At 34.4% G+C, this 16,380-nt stretch overlaps 1 protein-coding gene across 4 annotated transcripts in view; it reads right to left on the bottom strand.

The window, feature by feature from the left end:
• Positions 1–16,380, bottom strand: part of ANKIB1 (ankyrin repeat and IBR domain containing 1) — an 88,568-nt gene that overhangs the window by 20,704 nt on the left and 51,484 nt on the right. For all 4 annotated transcript variants that reach the window (XM_053935116.1, XM_053935133.1, XM_053935125.1 and 1 more), the window contains exons 4-8: positions 15,628–15,810; positions 9,063–9,180; positions 5,427–5,635; positions 3,133–3,221; positions 1,286–1,430 (exon numbers count right to left, since the gene is read on the bottom strand). In XM_053935116.1, the coding sequence (XP_053791091.1) occupies positions 1,286–1,430; positions 3,133–3,221; positions 5,427–5,635; positions 9,063–9,180; positions 15,628–15,810 (744 nt within the window). The remainder of the gene's footprint in view (positions 1–1,285; positions 1,431–3,132; positions 3,222–5,426; positions 5,636–9,062; positions 9,181–15,627; positions 15,811–16,380) is intronic.

Raw genomic sequence — 16,380 nt, 5'->3', positions numbered from 1 at the left:
AAAGAAAAAAAAGAAAAAAATTTACCACATAAGATCAGATTTCATCCTTGATATAAAACAATCTGTATTCATAGTCCTCCTTTGAAGGAACAAAGCAAAAAACTGTAAGGACAGTCTTGTAGCTACAAGGATAGACTTTTAAATATAGTTATAGAAAGGGAGTAATTGAATTTCAACTCTTTTTTTAGTAACAACAGTACTTCAGACTTACACTAAAAATGAAATTACTTACATTCCAAACACATGTTCAATCTCTGCAAGTTAATTCCTTTGTGATGTGGCTTACAGTAAACTACTATATATGCACTGGCAATACACTCATTAGCGGAACTGATTCTTTCAGTTGGAAAGAATGAAAACCTTACTGATTAAACAAAAATCCCACAATAAACCAGAAATCAGAACTAGACTAACTCAGTAATTTCTTTCCCATCTTTTTTTCGCTAATGTAACAAGCCTTCTTTTGTAAAAACTGTATCTAATAAAGGAGGAGAAAAAAGGAACTTCCACTACTTTGCTTCAAACCTATTCTGATCAACAGTCATTTAAAATAAAATATGCAAAAGTTGAGTCAGATCTGGTAATTTAATTTGCATCTCACTGTGCAATAAAGAGACTTGTTGCAGAGAAAGTACTGTACTGTAAATGAAAAAATACTTCTCTACCTCTGCCCTGCCACCACTGATAAAGTAGCACATTTCTCAAGACTAGCTCATTACTACACTGGTATAAAAGAAGAAAGCTGAATTCAAAGATTGCTTTTAAAAACAAATTGCAATGATGAAAACAAATACATTAAAAAACCCAGGAAAACCAAATCAAGATTTTTCTACTCCTCTACCCATATACAGTAATCATATCAAGCACTATACTAGGAAGTTTTTTAAAAGGAAACAGATGCTATTTCTGAATGCAGAAAAAACAAGCTGAGAACTTTTAAAATTTCAGATTTCAAACACAAACAACTCTGATTAAAACCTTCATATCACCTGTTACAAAAATGAGTTTGATAAAATTATTTTATTAATACTGCATTAGGCAACATACTATGGAAATATGGCATTTCTACTTAAGGAATACATAAAATGTTCTTTCTTTTTTCTCTGTGGTACAGCAAACATTGCTATTATGCTATATAAGAGCCAATACATATGTGCACATATTTGTTTATGAATTTCTACTTGGAAAGTTCCAGATATATTGCAGCATTTCATACAGAAGCTTTAAGTTACTTTTTATAAAATGGAATAGAGTTCAAGAGTACAAGAACAGTTTGATAATTTACCTTAATGTCAAATTGAAGGTATCGCTTGTCCATCTCCTTGGAAACCACACTTTCTATGATGTCTACAGGCACAAGCTGGAAACAATCATATGCTGGGCAAAAAATGTTGTGAGCTTCACCCTCCTGAATTTTCAGATTCAAAAATCTGCCAGAATTTTGCCAGTATTTGTGAATAAAAAGTAAAAGGGAAAAGGCTGTTGAATACTTTACACATATGTTCACAGGTATTCACAATAATTACTTTTCAAAGAGAGAAATAAAAGTATCCCTTTCTGCTTAAAAGAGCTACAAATTTGATGAACAGCACAGTTTTAAAATATAACACTGTCATGGTTCAAATGTGAACATCATCAGCAATATTTAGCCCTATGTTCGTGGTTTCCATCCTTTCCATTTATCACGCAGCTCTTTATTGTTTAATTAAACTGAGCATTATTTCTACCTTAGATCAGAAACAGAATATGTAAGTGCAATTAATCTAGGAAATAATTAATTTAGTATGCAATTATTTTCTACAACTGTGCTAATAAAACTAGGTCTGTTTTTGGATACAAATGTCTAAACACAGAACAAGCTCAAAAATCTGCTGAAAGCTAGACTTGAACAGTTGTTTAGTTTGAAAAAGCTGTTACAGGCTTATTAATCTGACAACCAGAATGATACCATTCTAACTTTAATCATTTAAAGGATAGGCAGTTATTCTAAGGTAGTCACCTGAGATCCTTTAATAGTTAAGGTAGAGATACCTGTCAATTCATTCCATCTTAGATTTGTATCTTAGAGTTGGGTAACTCAGTCCTGGCTATGCTCCAAGTGACTTAGGAATGACTGGCTCAGAAAGATGAATTCCACCCTCAGTGTGCCACCACAAACACTTGCCATTGAACTGTTGCTCTGAGCCTGTGGCTCTGAGCTGTCCCCTGTGTCCTGCACAAAGGACACACAGTCCAGAAGCCAAATTAGAAGCACCACGTCAAACCAGCGATCTCTTGGTAACTCCTACATTCTGTCCAGGGATTTGCAAGGCAAGAGAAGCACGACTAACAATCTTCTTGCCACTGAAAGGAACTGCCTTCGGAAAGCTCATATGGAAAAGAAAGTTCTCTTCCTTAGCACCAGGCCTACGGGTTCATAGGAATGGGGCTGATCTGCAGTAGGAATAGCTATGCAGAAATGGTGCTGTAACAAGACACTACAGGAGTAGAGATCAAGTAGTACTATCTTCTGAATGAGGACACAGATGAATACAAAGCACTGCATACAGATATAGTTATTCCTGGGAAATATGATTAATATTTATACTACCATAATTATCCATGTCTGAGTTTTTTACTCGCATGACTACTCTGACCTATGCAGTAACAAGAGCATTAGATTAATAGAACTTCTAAGTGAAATCTACGCCTCAGTTATTAGCCCTCCACATAAAGAAAGAATTTTAATTGCTTTTCTGATTGGAAATGGATTCACAATGCCTAAGTTTAGTGTGCTAAACTCAGAGATGGAATTAAGCATGTGCTTAATTTAGAAACTGTAAACCCCAATGCTGCCAGCACCACACACACACACACTGAACGAATCAAGAGTAGGCTTATCTATTTACACACAAGCTTAAAACATTTGATTAAGAATTTTGCTTAGTCAGAACCTAAACAAACATTACATAAGCCTAAACCAGTTGGTAATGGTTGTTTGAGTGACAACTAAAATATTCCATAGGTTCAAACCAGCAACTCTTTGAAACCCAAACAGTACTTTAGCATTAGCTGTTTATGGTCTCTGTCCTTTCCTCTTCAACACAGCAAGTATGAAAGTTTCTCACATGACAGAGAAGTACAGATACTCACGCTTCCCAGCAAGCTCTGCAGAAGTCATGTCCACAAGGCATATCCACTGGGTCTTCAAACACAGAAATATTACACATGCAAATGTCACACTGTAAATGACAAAAATGCTTCTGATTAAGAAATACCCTAAAGCTTTTTGTATTGTTAGCAGAATGAGTTATGTTGGAAAATCTCAGCAAAAATTTAAAGCTGCGCTCGGTAGGGGAAAAAAAATCTAACTGTGTCCAGAAAAAAAAGTTATTTAAGCTATAGGAATGGGAAAGATTTGGTATGTCTGTTTTTATAACTCTCTATCCAGAGAGCATATTTTGGGCTGCTTTTTGCAGTGTCCTTGAGCTCAGGAAGTGCTTCACTCTGTAGAGTGTTGGAATCTCAGAGTTCTAGGTCCAAATCGAGCTGTGTTTTTCATCAGCTTCACACACAGCCAGAAATGAGTTTGGAGATGACAGAGGCTACAGGAAATGTTTAGCATCTCACACAGTCAGGTCTAAATCAAGGTGGAGCAGTTTGAGCATGCAGCAGCAGCAGCAAATACTTTAAGTAATAACCTACATATATATATATATATATTTTAAAAAGACTTAGAGGTTTTTGATCAAAATGAAGAATAAGTTACATTACAAATACTCCAACATAAGATATAATTGCTGAATTTTACAGAAGTAGGTACTAAAGAAAAAATAACACTGAATACTGAGACACTTACTCTGAAAGAGTTAAAGAGTAGGGATGAAAATACTCACTGCTTATGGTTATGTGTGGAAGTAAATACTAATGCTCTTCAAGAAATACAAAATTATTTTTCTTTTCATTGAAACAAAGACACCATGAAAATGCATTTCAACTTCCAATGCATTAGGTATTATATACACATAGGACATTTTCAGAAAGTTAGCCTGTGGTATGCCACTTTAAAAGCACTTACATTACAGCCAAAATGAAATCAAACAAAAAATAATGGCCTTTTAAGTGTAAAACTCAGTGAAGATATGTATTGTTCCTTCATTCATTTAAACTTATTGTCTTACCAAAATTAAATATTTTAGAAGTTGACAATGCATTAAAAATAATCTCTATTAAATTTATATGAGCTGCAAATTTTGTTTAAAATGTATCTTTAAAGTAAGGAATTTAATGAAGCCCCAAGTTAAAATATCAAATAAAAATGTTTATTAGAACTGTTTATAAAATGAGATGCAAATGCAAAACATGTAAAGGAGCTTTATACCTTGTGGCTTTATTTTATCTATTCCCTTTAGTTTTCATTTTCCTGGCAAAATGAGATTTGATAGTTCAGATAAGATTCTTAAACAAACAGAAACATTAAATGTGTAAGTCTGGACTTGGATTGAGGCACACTAGATCTAGAATGGCAATCATTATCCACACCTGCATTCCTGGCTTATGGACCATCAATGAAAACAAAACACACAATGTAAAACTGAGGATATATAATCTCCTGTTCAACATTTTAATTAGGAATTATTCACGGACAATATTTAACTGCTAATGGAAATAAATGTACAATAACAATATATCTTCTATAGAGCTTCTTTTACAGCATTTTACAATTAAAGAAATAAAATATTTTTATGTGGAAATGCAAGATCTTAATTTTAATATGAAATTTAGGGATGATCCATCTGAAAGTCTGCATGTAATAGTCTAAAAAAAAAAAGCTTAGATCATGGAGCAATAGTTTTATAATGCTGCAGCTGTGGATTATTAAAAAGAGAACTCTGTCTTCCAAAAGATCCACACTGATTTTAATGAAAGGCGCTTTCATATTTCAAATTTGCAATAGCTTTGTAAACCGCTTGAAGCAGCCCACACATAGTAAAAGTAATTATAAGCTTACAGTACACTAGTGGGCTGACATTTCAAAATGCAGACAAAGACAATTTTGTTTTCTAAAGAAAAAATTTTCAAAAGGCAAGGTTCACAGAACTGAGTACATTCGGGGAAATGGATACAATGAAAGTGAACAACTTGATAGGGATGAGATGAAAAGTTCAAAAGAGCCAAATGCAATGATGTGACTGTAGCTGTCTAAAATGAGAGTTTGTGAATGACAGCCAAGGTAAAAACAGAATGGTTTGTATTTGCCAGATGCTGAACTGTTTTATCATATAGAATGTTTAAGGTGTCAACTTCTCTGTTCACCACTTTTGGAAAAAGAAACACTTTATACGTTCACAAAGGTATTTTTGGCAGCTCCCCTGTCTACACAGGTGCACTACGTTTAGAAATCAGCTGTTTTGCCCTGCCAGTTTAAGATCTATTTCTAAATTTACCACAGCTGTCTCCATGTCTCCTGGTGAGGGGCTGATTTCATCAGGGGAAGTGACAGAAGAGCGAGTAGTGCGTGGGGTCCGTGGAGAAGGGAGCGTGTCCCACGCGTTGTATCCGCTCGGAGGGGGGGTTGGCATCTGAACCCCCGAACGCTGGCAGCAGTTCTCCGGGTTACACATCCAGGCTTCAAGTAACTTCTCCCTGTCCCAGTCTTCAAAAATATAGAGATACAGGAAATTATGCACCTGACAATGTTTAAAATATATTTAGTAACTGCACCCTCAAAAGAAGATGAAACAAAAAAAAAAAATTAAAATAAATAACTATAATGAAGTGTGATTGAATCTCAGACATGACATTTCAGAGAACACACTCCAAGATAACATGTAATGCAATGCATTTTTGTAAATAATTGCATCACAAGCATCTCTTGTCCCTGTAATATGTCTTAACATATTTTTGTTATTTATTTACAGCAATTGTAGTAGCTAGAAGACTCAGCTGAAAACCAGAACTGTACTGACTATCACAGACAGATGAAAATATACCAGCCCTCACACCAATGAATTTTCATTATTTTTTCTTTCTATGAAAAAAATAATTGTTTAATATGGATTCAATTTTAACTGTTGTGGTTTTTGTTTGGTTTGTTTTTTTTTTTAAATGAAGCCAGGAAATACAGGAAGAAAACTAAGATTACAAGAAGATTTGTGACTAAATGAGTTTCCAGTCTTTATATATATATATATGCATATAAATGTGTTTTGGGGGGGGGGGGAAATTCCATCTAAGTACAAAGAAAATTTCATATATTTTCACTACATTTTATTCTGCAATTGTTAGTGAATGTTTTACTTTTATTCATAATTAACACTGTCCATTTATATACAAAAAACAACTAGTGAAACAATATATAATACAATTATTTGAAATGCATTCTGTTTCTGATTCTGAAGATTAATACTAAAGATATCTTCAGAATTGCAGTTTTTCCTACCCAAAATACTTAAAAGTTCTCATTTAAGTATAAATCTATCAAATTTCTGTACAGATTTTAATCTAAACTCATCAACACTACACACAGATCAGACAAACTTGAATTTCATAAACTGTTAGAAATTTCTCAATTTTTTCCCACTGCTTTAAATAACTGTTTTAAAGTTTGGGGATTTTTTGAAGTGCTGGGTACCCCCAAAGAAACATCAATGTTATTAACCAGAAGGTGTTTTTTATTTTTATTTCTTTTTATTTTTATAAGGAAAAGATAGTTCTCCTATCCTGTATTAGTGCTGGAAAAAAAAGATATGTGTTATAAGCACCGAACTTAGTAAATGTATTGCCTCTGTAAAAAAACCTCTTTGAGCTGCAGATCATTTATTGATCAGTTCCTTACTTATCTAAGCTAAAACATATCACAGGTTAGTTTAATTTCATTTGTTTTAAGATATAGACCCACACACTTACACGTCAAAATTTACAAATTTTATCAGCATTTTTTCATACTACCCTGAGTTTATAACCTTTCAGAGTGGGTCTGACTGATGTTAAAATACATATAAAATTTGCTAGAAATTTTCTTGACCTTTGTTGCACTGTATCTTTAAAATACGCAAGGGCTAAGATACGTCACTAAATGGATCAATTTTGTTCTCTTTACTAACTTATGAATTTTAGTAAAACACAAGGTATATTTGTTGAATTGCCTATTTTTTATCCTGAAATCCAGTGCTGTATACTGAATTAGAAGAGAAACAATGTTGAAAAAACACTTGTAGAAAAACTGTAAAGCTTTCATGACTGCCACAATAACATTTTTTTAATCTTGGCTTTAATTCTACATATTTCTGTCTCTCAAGTAGAAGAAAAAAAGGAAAATACCCTCTTAATGTCTGTGTCAATAAATTGATCTAGTTGTACAATAAAAGAAAGCAAAGTCTGGTGGATTAAATATTATATGCCTGTAAACTATTAAACATTATATATGTATGATCTTTCCAGGAATTTAAAACATGCTTTTCATACCTTGTGTGACTTAAACCAAGATTTCACATTATTCTTTTGTGAATTTCAAGATTTAATGCAAAAATAAAATACAATTTGTCATTTGATGTTTATTCTCTAAACCTCTGTAAATACCTGAGTTATTTCCTTTACTAAGCTGAATCAATACAGCTACAGACAAAATAGTTGACTTTCTCATGACTTGCTAATTGTCCGTGCTTCTTTCTGTGCACTGGCCAATTGCATTAAGTTACCAGAACATCACTAAGGCAACATCAGTAGAATGACCTTTCCAACACAGACTGATTTCTTCTCAATTTTCAATTCCTGCTTGCTAGATGCTGGCAGACATTTCTCCACCATTTACATCAACCTCACTGATTTTCAACTAATTGCAGACTGAGCTTGAACAGTATTGCCACAATTTTCTTCTTCAAAATATCTGCACAGGTTATGGAGCCTACTCAGTCAAGTATTTATAATTTTTAGCCTTACTGAAACTATTCTGGGAATACAACATAGCATTCAAATATTGCACGTATTATAAACACAACATAAGAATTAAACAAAGAATCAACATAAATATATATATATATGCAAGGACTGTGCCTTAAATATTATCATACTGGCACATGTTCAGGTTTACTTAACTCAATGTTAAAAGGAACACAAATACCAGCTATGGAAAATAATGTAAAAGAGAAGAGTTTCAGGTAGCACAACTCCTCATGAAAGTGTACCAAAAGCTGTGGGTTTAAAATAATGTCTTTCTATTTCACTTTTCTCTCTCCCACTGACTTTAACAAGAAGCCCACAAAAATAACAGGGTATGAAAGCCTAATCCAGCAACACAGTGATGAGCACGCAAACCATTAACTGCCTGAGTAGTTCCTTTGGCATAAAGTAACAATGCAGATACTTCAGTAAGCATAAGTTTTGAATCATTGAATCAAAGCCTAAAGCTTACACCTAGTTTCAGAGATACTTTTGTCTGAAGAAAACACACTGAATCCAGTATATCCCCTTTCTGACAACCCCAGTTTAACTTGAACAAGAATACAGACATTTCAGTGAAAATAAATTAGTTACAGATATGCACATGGAAAAGCATACCCTGTATGCAAAGTGTAACTATAAAAGATCCTCCAAAGGACATACACATATAATTTAAACCCAAGGCAATTTCCAACCACTTATTACAATGGTCAGACTGCTTTTATTGCAAGAAAAAAAATTTAAAAATGTTGATCTGGATTTATACACAAATACATAGTGGCAGAAAATCAATGGTCAGACAAAAATAGGTTTGATGAATTTGACTTTTTTGACATATAAAACCATGTAAGTTTTTACTTCTGTGTCTCTCACCAAAATAGGGTGGTTCTGTTTTTCCACAATGCTGAAGTTAAACTGACTTCCATTATAATTCCTAGTTTGAATCACTTTTCTATCAGCTTCCCTGTCTGCCTCAATGTTCTTTGACATACTGCAGCTGTACTTCTTTCTGCAGTACTGTGTGGTCTGTTTCCTGCTATTGACCATTACTTCTCTTTTCCTTAGAAATAAAGTGTAAACATAAAACTGTGGTTTTGGATTTGCTGAAAGCAGTTTCTTTAGACTTTAAAGTTTGGGATTACCATGTGCCCGAAGTAGAGCTTCTGCAGTAAAGAGTGGGGCTTGAAGCATGTCAGCAGATTCCACGATCAGCATGTCCTTAAGCCTTCGCAGGTCTTGAAGTCTTAGCCCCTCATACGGCTTGAAGAAGACAAAGAAAAATAATTTATGTCTAATGTTTTCAAGTTAGTCTCTAATACAGTATTAAAAAGAAAGCATTCAAAGCACTATTACTGATTACTATTACCACCTCAATTGCAAGGCAGTATGGAACAAAATTTATTCACCGTGCAAACCAATGACCATGCAAAGCTATATGGAAACACTGTCATATTGTAGTATTTACAGTATCATTTTTGTAAACTTCAAAATCTAAAAGCATTTCTTCCAGGTATAATGGAGAACTCTAAAGTTCTCCATTATAGCAGGAAGCCATCTTCAAATTATAAGCTAGCCTAACACTGACTCTCTCTCTCCCCAAAAAAAGCTAATTTTCACAGAATCTAGATGAACTTTGATTCAGTGATTAGGCCTCAGGTATTGTGGAACAGGCACGAGAATGCATGACTAGATTTGAACTAAGGATTTAGAGAAGAGCAGACAAAGGACAGGTTAACATACATTGTATATAGATTCTCTGACTCTACACATTAATTGAGACCCGTTAACTCTGAATTGGTCTGGAGGAGGATACATTGAGACATTAGACTCAAGTGAGAAGTTTGTGAACAGAATCCAGCATCTGGATCTTCTGAGGCAATAGCCACCCTTTCAGAAACAAAGTCAGTCCCCAGTAGGACAGATGAGACATTTAATTAGATGTTTGTAGAAATACTATGAGGGTTGAGGTTGGAAGGGACCTTCAAATGGCATTTGTTCCAGCCTTCTTCCTCAATCAGGGTCACATAGAGCCAGCTGCCCAGGACAATGTCCAGAGGGCTTTTGGATATCTCCAAGACTGGGGATATATTGTACATGGAAATATCAAAAAATGTTTTTCAGAAACAATGACCAGTTCTCATAGCCCTACAGAGAGCAGATCATCCAGGTGCCTTCCTGATCTGGAGATCCATCCCCTTATTACAGCATTAAAAGAGGTCAAATCAGAAAGACAAAAAGAAGTAATTTTAGAATTCTGAATTAGCTCCAACTGAGAGAGCAGACATACACAGATATGTTTGCAGACTCATTTTTAAAACTAAGAAAGGAAGACTATGGCAGCAAATAATGTATTTGTTACTGTTGCACAGAGAAAATTCACCATAGGTAGGAAGAGAAAAAAAAAAGTGGGAGGGTCTATAAAGAGAATGGATTCAGAAAGGATATGTAAAAACCATTATTCTTTCATGCCCTGGTTTTATTTATTTAAAGGGTAGCTAACAAAATATTTAAAGTATTTTACATAAAGTGTTACATGCTCAGAACTAATCAGGAGCCTGGGCACCAAAGGGCAATTGTCTTCAGCAATTTGGAGATGGAAGGACACAGCAGCAGTGATGACAAATAATGACAGTTAAGACCATGCATTATTATTTACTATCTATATTTTGGTTTTATGTAGACCACAGTCCAGGACTCTCCAGTGCTAGATTGTAAGGACACAAATGTATGCAAGCATACATAGCCAGAAAGCAAAAGACTGGTTCTGTCCTCGAAAGGTTACAATCTAAGTAAAAGTCTGCTGTTCCCTTTAAGAATAACAAGCAGAAGGCAGAAGTGATGGAGAGAATGGATACCCTTGGTTGCCAAATGATTTTGTTCTTTTGAGACACCTACTCTAAAAATGTAACTTGCTTCCTGTGTTCTAGACATCATAATTAACTCCACAATGAATCTAAAACTTATGACTGACTCACACAAGGACTTCTCCTGTTAGCTAATCAGTGAAATAAACAGGTGCTTCTCCATACTAGAAACTTTGTCATCAGCAAGAGTAATGTTCCACAGATCTGCATTGGGTCTCTGTTCTTGTTGAGAAAGCCAGCAAAGCAGAAGAGAAATGACCTGCGAGTGTCCTGACCTGTATCTTGATTGCTCAAGTTCAGGCAGTTTCTCTGTGTCCTTCCAGTGCTGATCATGCATGACTCAGTAAAGGACAATCTGAACGTTAATGGCTTGCACTGAAATAAATCTGGGCCACTTGGATTAACAGCATGCTGGAATTTGACTGACCTTTTAAACTTATCATAAAAGAGATAATTTTTAAAAAACATTTCAGAGTGACAGGGATAGAAACAACTGTGTACCAGAATGATTATAATTGTGCTGTATGTACAGCAAAGAAATAGAAGCAGAATGGTCATGACTGAATCTGAACTCCATTTTGAATTGCAGTTGTAAAGCAATCAGCTGTGTCAGCACAACAGTACTCAATTCTTGAAGACCATACACATAATAAGAAAAAATATCTTTTCTGTTAAACTTGCAACATATAAGCATATTTTTAGGACCTGGTATTTTATCCTGAAATGCAGATATGTTCAGAATTATATTTAATTGATTGGTTCTAGGTCAAACACTGTCAAGTAACTCCCCTTGAGTAACAGACTACTATATTACCTCAACTGGAACATTCCACACAACCCAGCAGGGAGTTTTGGATCTTCAGATTTCAAGAATCCTAATTTTATCTTTTTAAATAATGAGAGAAATATTCCCTAAGAATGTGTTTGAAACATCAGACATTTGTTTCATAAAATAACATATGAGCCCACAGAAGAAGCTGAAAGAAAAGAAATTTTAGGCTGGCACTATTAAGGAGGTTAATCTGGAAATTCCAGAGTTAAGACTTTACACAATGAACCTTAAAATGTAATGTGTACAAGACAGTCTTGTAGAGATTTGTAAAGATACAGTCTTTAGCTATGAGAATGTACATCCAGGATGTAATATCACAGAGGTTTATTTTTAACTACTTTGAACACTAATGACTTATCTCTGCAATGCCATGTGCTGTAAAGGATTCTGATTACAGTTTATGATGCTTGGCTCCTTTAATGGTCATTTATGGAGGAATTCTTTATCGACATTTGCTGTGAAGAAGACGTTCAATATTAGCATCATTTAACTATATAATGATTTTGAAATATACTATAAGAGTTATTACTTTAATGCATTGCTGAACTTCTCACTTCAGATTCCAACACTTCTGTATTTTCAAAAGCCCTTCTTTGAAATTCTTTTCTTCTCCAGTTCTTACTACTAATGTTTAGATATCATAAATTATACTTTTTTTTCTCCTGAAAGTACTTTCAGTATGTAAGCTGATTATTTTAACAGTTAATTTCAAACTATTATTACTTTCTTCACTTTTAAAGCACCATTAAAATAGACAGGGGCAAACTCTTTGATTTGTGATGACTATAAAGTGAAGTGACAAAACACTTCATGTAAACATCCTTCTTTATGGGTGGATGAAGTTCTGCAGTTAATGGAGTAACATATTAAAAATTATTTATACTCCATTTAACTCATTCAAGTAGAATTATACGCACTATATGTATATTGAGACTACATATATCTTAACTAAATGTGGTCCCCTTCTCTCCTTTCACTTCATAAACCATTCTCTATCGGTAGAGATAAAATAAATTTGAATAATTTAAGATAACTCTTTGTACTTATGGTATTTATATTACTAATATATTTATATGACATCAATTCAGGAATTGAAAAAATCATTCCAATTTTATACACTCACTATCAGTGTATTTCTTCAGTATTCAGTGGAACATATGTAAAAGAAATGAAGAAATTATGTATTTTGCTATTGCATAACATATTTCACTGTGTCTGACAGAGAGCCAAAACAGTTCTGGATGATCTGCTCTGAGGTACTGCTCATTCCCAGGCACTTCTCATGCAAATTTAAAACATTACATGATTTGATTGAAAGGAAGGACCCTTTCAGTCTGAGGACTCCCAGGGATACATCACCAAGACAAATAACGCTCTTATGCTACAACAAATCACAATGTAAAAGACTGTGCAAAAGAACAACCAAAACCTATAAAACCAGTTTAAGAACAATCATTTAATGTCATATTATTTAGTGTATCTTCAATTAGATTTAAAAGATAAGATTTAGATTTTATACATCAAAGATTTTTTGGTAAGAGCAAAGAATCAAGAAAGAAAGGATTGTGTTCTCCTGTAAACATGACAGGCTCTGAAGGGGAGATATTTGGTACTATCATTCCAGATACTACTGTGCAGATCTTAAACAGTGGAGTTATGACCATTTAGCTGTTCTACCTAGGAAGAAATCCTATTAATGATTTTCAAATGTTTTATCTTTTCCTGTAACCTTCATTCAAAAGATGCAGTTCCTTTGAAAATGCATTTCTTAGTGTTCAAAGTTTTTTAATTATTCATGAATGAGTATTTTCTGTTTTGGAAGGATGTGGAATGGCAACAATTACAAGCTGAATACTACGTTAAACAAGCATTTTATACACTCCGTCCCTCAGTGTTTAATAATATATAAAAATTAAACTGGGAGAAAAAAAGTAGAGGATCATCCTTGATAGGCAATTTTGGTGAAGCATCTGTGCTCTGAGGCATCACCATAGGCTGTGATAAGTGCAGCTGTCACTGCCCATCCCAGACATTTGTATACCGACCTGGAGGATGAGGACATGCAGCCATTTAGATTGCATCTCAGTGCAACTCTTTCTAAGGCTGTTTTTTCAACTGGTTTTAGCCACTCTGAGGGCTAGGATTGAAAGATTAACTTCTGGCTACATGCCCTTGGCATCTCCCTTGTGCCAGCACTTGCTCTCTTAGAGATAAACAAGATGTTAGAGAAATTATCCCACTGGAAAGTCATAAAGAAAAGGGGGGGGGAAATCAGCAGGGAGGATGTGAAGACAGAACTGCTCTATGTAAATCCTCAGGGTCACCAACTGGAGTACCAAATTCCAGGCTGACACTTTTTGGCTTGTGAACATTTAGAACACATGGGAAAGCAGCCCTGGTATGTGAGATGGACAACTGTACAGTCCCCTGTATCAAGTCTTTCAGCTGGTTTTGCTCAGCATCTACCTTAAACAGGCACGAGACATCTTCTCTTGCAGAAAAGCCTATTCAAGTGGCTCTTGATTTGTCCCACCCATATCTGTAAGTTCCTAGTCTTCTTAACTATGCTGGTGTATATGCCAGCAAACCCCTGGTATAAATACGATGATAACAATTATTCAACTTCAATAATATGGTTACATATTACCACTCTTTAAGTTTTTTTCTTCTTTTAAGCCAAAACATTGCTATGATCCAGCTGAAAACATAACCTTCCAAATAGTTCTACTTGCATAACCAAAGGAGTGGTAAACTGCAATTGTGGTAAGAAACTGCTGTAGCCTTTTGAAGTGTTTCTGCCAAGAGAGAATGTAATTTCAAACTATCTTCTTACAATGTGGATGCCTCTACATGGAAATATTCAGAGAAATTAAAATAAGTTAATTACATTTGCTATTTCAACATAGTAAGTTCATTAAACCTCACCTCTAAATGTCTCATCTAGGAATAAACTATCTAATTAAGGCTGTATATATTTGAACTTATCCAAGAAAAATGGTCAAAAAATTAAATGGACACTACAAGGACTTGCTTACTCTCAAATAAAAGTGACAAGTGGCATTTTTCAGAGGAACAGTTAATGTGTTCTAAGCCTACTCATGTATTTTCTTTTAAACATCATTAGGTCCTAAGTGGGCCCAGCTAGTAAAAAGCCAAGCCATTTCTGAAGGGAGTAACCATAGAGAAATCTATTGTCCTTGAATTTAAACAGAATTCATTTGCAATATTTACTGAATCATGTAATTTTTCTATGTATTCTTATATAGAATTTTAGTTAACTAAAATCTGATCATGAATGGGGAGGAACCTTGTACTCAGAATCTTTTTGGTCTTTTAAATTATCTTTATGGAATCACAGTTGCCTGTAAGGCATAACAAAATTCAAGCCAATTTTTTGTCTGTGAATTGTCTCTCTCTTTCAAAAATTTACTTGGAAGTAACACCACTTGTTATTACCTGTTTTTCATACAAACTCTGGTATGCAGTAGCTTCAGGCATCGTGTCATAAAACATGAAAGTAAATGCACTATGTTGAAGTCCTGCACTAGTCAGTTTTGAGTGATTTTGTAACAGTCAACTGATTCTCAGTCCAGGAAAATCCAGGAAAAGTTTCCCTACTCTATTCCACAGACCTTCTCCTTTTCAGAATTTCTTTTGTCCTAATTTTTGAAACAAAAAGGCATCTTAAGAAATAAAATTTAAAAAAAATTAAATAATATTTGGCTTAGAGAAACTGTTTTTGAGCTTACTGGCCTCACTGTATCTCTTCCAGCCTCACAGCCCGCAAGACTGTGATTAAGATATTTAAGATATTAATACAATTTCTGTTTACTTTTGACAATGCATTTGTTATCTTCTCAGAGCTTAACTTGAAAATTATACAGAGCTGTGCTAAAACTGCTTACAAATACAAAGTACAGCACCCACTGAAATACTTGCAGACTTGTGTCACAATGTAACTGCTACAAGTATAAATGTGCAAAATACTTCAGATTTAAAGTATCCTCTGACCTCTTTTTTGTCTAAAGCAGCATACTCAGCTTCAATGCTCTCAGCTTCAGGATCACGTGAAAATACCATTCGAGATTCCAGGTTAAGAGCCAGCTCTTTGTGGTGCTGTTTCTCTGCACAGTCACATGGCGTATCTTTATTTTCATTTTCTGCAAACAAATCTCCACCATGTTTTACTAGAAGCTGAAAAGTAAAATGGCAAAGTAAGCAGTTATTTATTAGCAGCTCTAGTATCACCCTAAAGAAAAAGCATGTGAGTTAAGAAAAAAAAAAAAAAAAACAAAACAAAAAACCCAAACAAACAAACAAACAACCCCCTACCCCCCCAAAAAAAACACAAAACAAAAAAAAACCCCAAGAACAGAACAATTATTACAATAATAATAATGATCTTTAGAAACAAGGATTATCTATTGTTATTAAATAAATTACTGCTTGCTTTCACACATAATTATACCTATATCCACACTAATTCCACAGAACCACAAAATCGAAGAAATACATTACAAGGTAATGTTGCACAATATATTACTTAGGTTTTAAAGACTAAAATTCTGCTTTACTGATATGGTCAGCTCCCCATAGAAAATGAGGGGTCTGAGGCCCTCAAGCATGTGTCAAGATGGAGATAAAAACACATTTAAATATTCTTTCTACACAGGTACAACTCCACCATTTGTACACTTGTGCTGACAGAAAATAAGTGATCCCTTGGGTAGGACAGATCAGAGGACACAGATTCACATGGAGAAC

The sequence above is a fragment of the Vidua chalybeata genome, chromosome 1, assembly GCF_026979565.1.
Source record: "Vidua chalybeata isolate OUT-0048 chromosome 1, bVidCha1 merged haplotype, whole genome shotgun sequence".
Taxonomy (NCBI): domain Eukaryota; kingdom Metazoa; phylum Chordata; class Aves; order Passeriformes; family Viduidae; genus Vidua; species Vidua chalybeata.
This window is presented reverse-complemented; position numbering and strand designations above follow the sequence as displayed.